The sequence below is a fragment of the Protobothrops mucrosquamatus genome, unplaced genomic scaffold (assembly GCF_001527695.2).
Source record: "Protobothrops mucrosquamatus isolate PMUCROS unplaced genomic scaffold, P.Mucros_1.0 scaffold276, whole genome shotgun sequence".
Classification (NCBI taxonomy): domain Eukaryota; kingdom Metazoa; phylum Chordata; class Lepidosauria; order Squamata; family Viperidae; genus Protobothrops; species Protobothrops mucrosquamatus.
Genome location: NW_015386620.1, coordinates 949,563 through 958,722, shown reverse-complemented (window position 1 = coordinate 958,722; position 9,160 = coordinate 949,563). Strand labels below are relative to the sequence as shown.

Below are 9,160 nucleotides of genomic sequence, written 5' to 3'. Positions count from 1 at the left end.
TTGGGTGAGTTACTGAGTTAATGGACTTTTCAAGGGATTATTTGGGGAAAATGTGGAATAATTTTCCAAAATAGGCTTATGGACCTTATGATGTTATAATACTGCTGATTAAAGGGTTTTTTAATTATTAAAAAGAAGACGAAGGCTACCCTGTGGGACTTTCTGCCTGCAGCCTGTGGCCTTTAAAACTTCCCTAATTTGGGGTTGGGGGAGGAGGGGAAATCCCCAATAATTTGTCTCCTTTACAGGCTGCTAGACAGCATCTCTTTCACTTCTCATTTCCTTCTCCTGAAAAGAACCAAGATCTCCCCTTCTGTTGAGCATTCATGGCGTCAATGCGTTGCTATCAGCTTGTCTTCCTAACTCAAAGTAAATAGTTTTCTTTTCAATGTTTTATTGCTCTCTGCCTCTTCATACACCTTCAGGATCTTTCTTTATTTTTAAAAAAAAATATATTTCATTTGGAAACTCATTCTAAAGATGTTCATTTGTAGTGTCCTTTTTCTGGTATGTTTTGTTTTTCAGTCTGGTGTGGGCTTCATGCAGTAGCTGATGTCCCACAAGAAGTTGAGGCAACATGTAATGAAGATGCTTTTCTCCCTTGTAAGGTTTCCCAGGATCTACAGCTCACAACCGGAACAGTCTCCTGGTATAAGGTAAAAAATTCTGCAAGCCACTTACTTGTCATTTCCCACACCTGTCCAGATTCTGTTTTGTGCCTAAATGGATATATGATGCCATACTGAAAAATATGTTGCAATAATCATATGGATTGCTGCAATTGCTTCAGTTCATGTATTGCATTATTAGCTACGTGAGTGTTTATCTGAAAATGGTTAAATAATACTCTGATGAGTGGGCATGCATGCATAATAGGAAGAAGAACAACTTCTAATACAGATAGCCCTCTACTTATAACAGTTCGTTTAGTGATCAAAGTTACATTGAAAAATGGGACTTATGACCGTTGTTGCAGCATCCCCACAGTCACGGGATCAAAATTGAGATGCTTGGCAACTGACTCATATTTATGACGGTTGCAGTGTCCCAGAGTCACGTGGTCCCCTTTTGTGACCTTCTGACAAACAAAGTCCATGGGGAAGCCAGATTCACTTAACAACCGTGTTACTAACTTAACAACTGCAGTGATTCACTTAACAATTGTGGCAAGAAAGGTTGTAAAGTGGGACAAAATTCACTTAACAAATGTCTCACTTAGCAAGATAAATTTTGGGCTCAATTGTGGTCATAAGCTGAGGACTACCTGTATTCTACTAATACAGTTTGCAGGCCGTAATTCCCCACACCTGGGGGTCTCCAGGTTGATGACTAGAGCTTTTGGAGATGAAAACAAAGTTATGTCATGAGATCCTGACATTCAGGGCAAGGAATGCATTTGCCTCCTTTTTTCTGTATATCAGTTCATAACAGCTGGAATAATACTCCATGTTGCTTCTCTCTCTCTGTCTCTCTGTCTCTGTCTCTGTCTCTGTCTCTCTCTCTTTTGCATTTTTTAAAAAAAATAAATCAGTGAAATTATTTCAAGAGCAGGCAGCACTGAGCTGCAAAAATGACAGAATGCAGTCAGGCAAAGAAGCAAATAGTATAGAATTAATCACTTAAAAAACTATTAAGTGTCTAATCAATAAGCAATGTATTTAAGCCCTCCAGGGGGACTATTAAATAATAATTCCAACAAATCATATGACATTTTGCACTGTAAAGTTCAAACAGCTCTCAGGTTAAGTCACAAGTACGGGATAATTCTGAACCGTGTAGTAAATACAAACAATTAACCTTTGACTTTGCTGCTTAAGAATTACCAGAATAATGTGACTCTGCAGGGTATACTTGCTCTTCGTGTCAAATTAATGATCACACTGTAACAAAAACAAGATTTTCCAGCTTATTGTGTGATACATTGTTAAAAAGTTCCTTTTCTATCTAAAATAACAATAACCCATTAACTAGAAATTATATGTTAAAGGCTCATCCTAAAGCTGACTTAAAAAAATAGTTGGAATTCATCTAAACAAATGACAAAGAATACAAAATCCAAATGAAAATGCTGCAATTTTTCTTTCAGAAATAATAAGATGTATACTATATATGTACCGGTAGTTATACCTATGAAAGACTTAGAATAGATGTTGTGTTAAATACACATCAACTTACCTTAACATATAATAGGGTCATAGTGATCCAGGCTAATTTTCAAAAGGGTAACCATGTTATCAATTAACAACTAAAACAATGCATGTTACAGTATCTGATGAAGCCAGACTGTATCTGTTATCTTTTATGCTGTAATAAATGCAATTATCTTTTAAGTATTCCCCAGATATTCATTGTTTATAATTATTATTCACCTGTTGTGTTTAAAAACACCAGTTTTTTGTTTTGTTTTTTTTAAACCCTGTTAGGAAAATTCTTTGCAGTCAAAACAAATTGAATTTGTTGTGGTTGTTGAAATCTCCCTTAGCAAACAAAATACTCCCAAAGCATAAAACTTGACAATTTTTCCATGTGAAAAAGTTGGATTCAGCTGCTCATTTTGCAGAACCATTGCATTAAATTCATCATATATTCAATCTGGCATCAATTGATTCATGGTGTTTTAAACTTCTCATCCCGTTTCCCCAATTATAGCAAATTATAGTAGGTGTTCATCTGCTGACCGTGACAGAGTGGAGACCAGTATCTAGAAATCTATTTTCTCTCTGTGTCCTGGTCTTTAGTGTTACAACCATCAGCCTTCCCCAGTCTGGTATTCATGCTAGCTTGGTAATTATGGAAATTGGTCTAAGACAGTGATGGTGAACCTTTTAGAGACTGAGTGCCCAAAAACTGGCCCCGGCCCCACCCCGCCCCTGTCCTGCCCCCACCCACCCTGTCCCACCCCTGCCCTGCCCACCTGCAGGGCCACTCACCACCTCTATGGCCCCCGCAGATCGCCCAGGCAGCCCAGCAGCGCCATGGCAGCCACGCCCTCCACCCACGCCCCACAGCATCAACTGCATGCGATGGAGCGTAAGGGCAGAGTCTTGTCCCTGCTGCCTAGCTGCCATTTCCTTGGCTGTGGTGCTCCACGCGGGCCACGCTCAAGGGCGACTCTCCTCTGGGGGAGCTGCTGGTGAGAAGTGGGCTGCAGGGGAAGGCAGGGCTGGGGCGACGGCGCATGTGCCCACAGAGAAGGCTCTGAGTGCCGTGTCTGGCACACATGCCATAGGTTTGCCACCACTGGTCTAAGACATCTGAAATGCCCCAGTGTGTTGGTCATATTTATTTTCATTGTTGTTACTTCAGCAGATGATTAGTTCATGGCACCTAAAACAATGTTTTCAAATTAAGTTGGGATATGATTCACAGTAGATGGGAAAGTGGCATCTTCTTGTCTCTTTTCAGACCCTGGATACACCCTCAGTCACTCACAAACAATTTGAACCTGACCCCAAATCATCCTTCCTAGAGACATTGAAATACTGCTGAAACACAACACTGCTCCCTCTATGGTTCAGTGCCTGCATTTCTTTGGGACTACCTTTCTTAAGTAGTCCTACTAACCAGTTGGGAAGCTTGGTGAGAGTCCTCACCTACCAGATTAAAAGGGAGACGTGGCCCCTGAGGGTCACTTTCTGCAGCAGCCCTTGTTTTGGAATTGCTCCCCGTGAGGCAAGAACGGCCTCATGACTTTCCAGAAACAGTTGAAACGTCTTAGCGATTAATAAGAATTAGCAGCAGCATACTCGATACATTTCAGCTTTTTATTTATTAGATGTACTGTACAGCCCGCCTTTATTCTGTACAGTATAATTCAAGGCAACACATATTTGCAACCTCCTGTTTGCTCCACAATAATTAGATAGGAATTTGCTATATTTAATTTGCATTGTGGTTCATATGTAAATTTGAAAACCTGGCTAAAGTGGGTTTGGTGTTAGGTGGTACACAAATCCCATCAGATAAACAAACACGAACTCACCTAGTCAGTTTCCACCACTCAGTCTGCTTAAATCTGAGTCCATTTATTTGTATGCATTTATCTGATGGTTTGCAAAGAAATGCTACAGTGCAGAAATGGAAGTTATATGAGAGAAGCTCAGTTGTGAAAAATATAAACAAAAGCACCACAATCTTCTAAAAGCTTTCCAATTACGTTAGCTCCTTGGTGGAATGCTAATATGGCAGCAGTTTAGTCCCTGGATGCTTTTCCAATAGCTGTATTATGGTTCCATGTTGTTGTGGGGATTGGATCAATGGCAGGGGGAGTTAAGTTCTAAATATATAGGAAGAGACAAATTCAAGGAACCAAATACTGAGTCCTTTGCAGGGATTGTGTGGGAGGGAGGGAGGGGAGAAGGAGAAGAGAAAGTAATGACTGGGAGATGAGTAAGACAAGAGTTCCTACTAATGGAAAAACATCAGCAGATCTGCAATTCAAAGAAACATGTGAACTTTCCTGTGATTCAAATAACCAGAAGAGAGTCAGAATAAATTAGTTAAGCTCTCCAAAACAGATAATATTGGGAGATGTATATTCTAAAAACTTGCTTAAATTTGATAATCTGAAAAGTTCTTCCTCTCTTTCTCCTGCTCCCCTCCATCCCTCCCACCCAATCCTCCCACCCAATCTCAGCCACGAAATGGAACTCATCCCCAAGTCAGTGAAATAGCTGTTTTCCCACCTCTGTAAACAGCAGCATGGAGTGTACGACTATGGAGATTCTCAGTCATCCAGTTCATGGTTGTCCCAAAGATGCTTTTTCAAGAGGCAACTGGACTTTCTTGTTTTTCTTTGAAGACGTTTTGCTTCTCATCCAAAAAGCTTCTTCAGCTCTGACTGGATGGTGGGGAATGGAAGGATTTACATTCCTTGCAGACAGCTGGTCATTTGTATTCTTTTAGAGAGTCATTGAAGCCACCGGGAGGTTTATCTGTGTTGTTAGGGTCACCTGAGTAGTGCAAATGGGTGTGGAGCCTTCTTGGAACTGCTGAAAGGACTGTGTTGTAATCTGGAGATAGATGATGTCTTATCTCTCCCCCTCTATTGAGATGGCCTCTGCCCCCTCTTTCAAACCAGGGGTCCTCTCTGTCCAACATGTGGACTTTGCTGTCTTCAAAAGAGTGGCCTTCGTCTTTTAAATGCAGGTGGACTGCTGAATCTTGTCCTGATGGGTTTGTTCTCCTATGTTGTGCGATGCATTTATGAAATGATTGTTTTGTTTCCCCAATGTACAGATCTGCACATGTCTCACTGCATTGTGCTGCATGTACCACATTGCTTAGTTTATGTCTGGGTGTTTTATCCTTGGAGTGGACAAACATCTGCCTTAGTGTATTCTTGGGTTTAAAGTATGCACGTATGTTGTGTTGGTTGAAGATCCTCCTGAGTGTAGGAGGATATTCATGGAGTGTAGGATTGTCTTCCTAGACCAGTGGTTCCCCAACCTTTTTAATGCCGCGACCCCAACTGGTCGTAAGTCGAGGACTAAACCGGTCATAAGTCGAGGACTAAACCGGTTGTAAGTCGAGGACTACCCAACCGGTGGTAAGTCGAGGACTTTCCCTGCCCGGGAGCGCCGCGCATGCGTGGTTCCACCCCCTGCGCCGGCCGAGGCATAGCTGGCAAGCAGCAGAGACGGAGCAGGCCGACCAACAGCTGGCCCAGCCCAAGGGAGGTAAGGCACCCGCCAGAAAAGGGGGAAAAAATGGCGGACAAAAAAAATGGACAAAAAAATGGCTGACAGCGTTGCTTGGCGACCCCCGTGAAATGGTCGATCGACCCCAAATGGGGTCCCGACCCACAGGTTGAGAACCACTGTCCTAGACATTATTCCCAAATGGTTTCTTATTTCAGATTAAGTGACTGAAAAAATAAAGGATCAGAATGGGAATATTGAAACGAGGCATTCTGGATTAGCAGGGGAAATAGTTTATTTTGCATTCTGTCTAGCTGGCTTCTGAAAAATTGATTTGATGTGATAGACGAGTGATAGTTCTGTGCACTTTATTGAACTGGATATTGAACAATATTAGGACTGGTAATAAATATACATTTAATAGCGGTAATTTTTCATGGCAGAATGTTTGGCTGTCGATACTTTAGCTATAGTGGGATGTATTGTAAAATTTTGCAATTTGTTAAAACTAATTCTCATGTTTCTTGATTATAATTATTAAATATTAATACACTTTATATACAAACTGTTTAGGTTCTTTTTGACCCATGACTGTTGTGCTAGGTTTGCCACCAACCATATTGTGAAGTTCGCAGATGAAACAACAGTAGTGGGCCTCATTCAGGATGACAAGGTGGAAGTTTACCGCAAGGAGGTTGAGGGGTTGGTGAACTGGTGTAAGGAAAACAGCCTAGTTTTAAATACCAGAAAAAACAAAGAGATCATTGTTGATTTCAGAAAAGGCAGGCACAGCCACACTTCTCTGTGCATAAATGATTCACCTGTGGAGATGGTTACCAGCATCAAATTCCTGGGTGTGCAGCTAACGAGTAGGCTGGCTTGGTCGCTCAACAGTGAGAAACTGGTGAAGCGGGCACAGTAGCACCTGCATTTTCTGCGTCGCATGAGAAAAGCACATCTTCCTTCCCCTGTCCTGACCACTTTCTACAGGGGGACGATCGAGAGCATCCTGTCATACAGCATCACAGTCTGGTTTGGAAGCATCACTGCTTCAGACAGGAAGGCGGTGCAGAGAGTGGTGAGAATGGCCGAAAAGATCATTGGCTGTTCCCTCCCTCTCATCCAGGACATAACACAGAAGCGCTGCTTGAGCAGGGTCCGTAAGATTATCTGGGACACTACACACCCTCTTCACGACCTGTTTTCCTTGTTACCTTCTGGGAGGAGGCTTCGTGGTATCCATAGCAGACCATCCAGATTCAGCCATAGTTTCATTCCATACAGCATTAACCTTGTGAACTCTCAAGCTTCCTCCTTCCATTATATATTCAAGATGGACAGTATTTAATATTTATTTGCTATGTATATGTAGGGGCGTGGGTCTATACATATGTTGTACATAGTATGTTTTAGGTGCGTGTCATGTATGTGTTTCACTTTGAGAGCGGGCAATTAAATTTCATTTTTGATGTGTGCCGTTGTGCCCACAGAAAAAAATGACAATAAAGGTTATCTTATCTTATCTTATCTTATCTTATCTTATCTTATCTTATCTTATCTTATCTTATCTTATCTTATCTTATCTTATCTTATCTTATCTTTTTCTCCCTAGGGACCTCACATAAATTTATCAGAGAAGAATTTAAACTATTTTATAAGACTCCTCATAAATCCTAAAGGATAACAAAAACACAAAAAACCCTTTTTCTTTTACAAAGCCATTTTATACTCTGTGAATTTTTAGTATACTATTCTTTTATATACACACACATATACACACACACATACAACATATCTCAGAGAAGAAGAAAAAATAGCACCTAAAAGTTATAATACAGAAAGAGTGGATATAATACAGTTTCTAATGAACAATTTCAATATATAAAAAAACAAAAACAGCTTTTCCTTGTAAAAAAATCTAGGCAAAAATGAATCATCCTGTCAAACCAAGACATGACCACTAGATGTCCCCACAGGCAAATGTTATTAAATAGCTCTGAAAGAATTTATCCTAAAAGGAAAAATAAGTGTATTGCGTTTATATTTTCAAAGAATTTTTGTGGTAAAGGACACTTGCCTTATGTCACTTTTTTGGGGTCAGTCATTTTTTTACGATAGTACAGAAGTACCAGTTTGCATATGTTATCTGTATAACTTGTTTCCCTGTATACAGTGGATTTAGCAGATTACCAAAGCAGATTATTTAATCATTGCAATAGGCTTCCTATCTTAAAGTTTACTTGTCTAGTTCTAACATGGCTTTTTTTGCCCCTGCTTCATCTGAGCTACCCCACTCTGCCACCAGGACTATCCAGATGGATAGTATAAAATGTATTAAATATTGATCAAATTGGAGCCAGACTTAGATGAAACAGCACCACAGGCACAAACATTTCATTCTTGCTCACAGCTCATTCTCACAATCAGCAATAACATCAATTTAAAGCTGCATTAGCAGCAATAAACAGCTCCACCCCAGGATTCTGTGGTGACTTGAAAGCAACTCTGGGGTCTGTCTGATTCTACAATGTCGGCAGAGTTGGAAGTTGAATCTTTTATTTCCAGCTCAGCTCTGAGGCAGCTGAAATTACAGCAAAACTATGGTTTGCTTTTGCAACACTTTGAACCTTTCCCCTCTTGCATTGATCCATGGTAAAAATTGTTTTGGCAATATTTTTTGCTTTTGACATCCTATTTTCCAACTGCTTGAGATAGCACAAGATGGAAATATAAGTTGCTCTGTCTATGGAGCTGGTCTCTCATCAGTGCGTGATACCCTTCTGAAAGTTCAATAATGGCAAGTGAATTTGCAGCAATTGGTGAATTTTCCTCACTGCAGGAAAAGCTTTCACCAGTCACTCTACCCTGTGTGAACTTAAGGTGGAAGATTTAGCCATTGACAGAACCCCTGAATTCTAAGAACTGCTGTAGCAATCTGTTGAATGCTGTATTTTGCTTTATAAAGGGCCTTTTTTTAAACAATATAGCAGATAAACCTGGGAGATCAGGATCTCTGTGCCTGTCACACCATGAAGAATTATACAGGAATCTGATTCTCAGGTTGCAGTATAGAGACCCCTTGCTATCACTAAAGCAACAAGTGCTAGGGGAAGTGACACACCAGGAGTTCTTTAAAGAAACCTGTCTGTCTAAAACAATCTTCCTATGATGGCTTCCTCTACAAAGCTTGCTGTGCTGCTCCTGTCCTTGTATCATGACGTTTTAGCAGCACAAACCAAAATGGCCATGAGCCCTGGCATACCGTCACCACGTTCACTAGCCATTCATAAAGAAGAACCCCACATCAGACCAAGAAAACCTGAAATAAAGCACCTCTGGTTATGGGCTGTAGATTGATGGACTGATATATTGAAATTTAGATGAGAGGAAAGCTGTGTTATATAGATCAGGGGTCTCCACCCTATGGCACCTGTCCGTGGCCTTTTAGGAACTGGGCCCACAGCTGGAAGAGAGTGGCGACTTCCACCAAACCGGTCCCTGGTGCCAGAAAAGTTGGGGAC

At 40.9% G+C, this 9,160-nt stretch overlaps 1 protein-coding gene across 1 annotated transcript in view; it reads left to right on the top strand.

The window, feature by feature from the left end:
- Positions 1-509: 509 nt before the first annotated feature.
- CD83 (CD83 molecule) overlaps positions 510-9,160 on the top strand; it is a 12,415-nt gene continuing 3,764 nt past the window's right edge. Inside the window, exon 1 of the mRNA XM_029283910.1 lies at positions 510-656. Within this exon, the coding sequence (XP_029139743.1) occupies positions 510-656 (147 nt within the window). The remainder of the gene's footprint in view (positions 657-9,160) is intronic.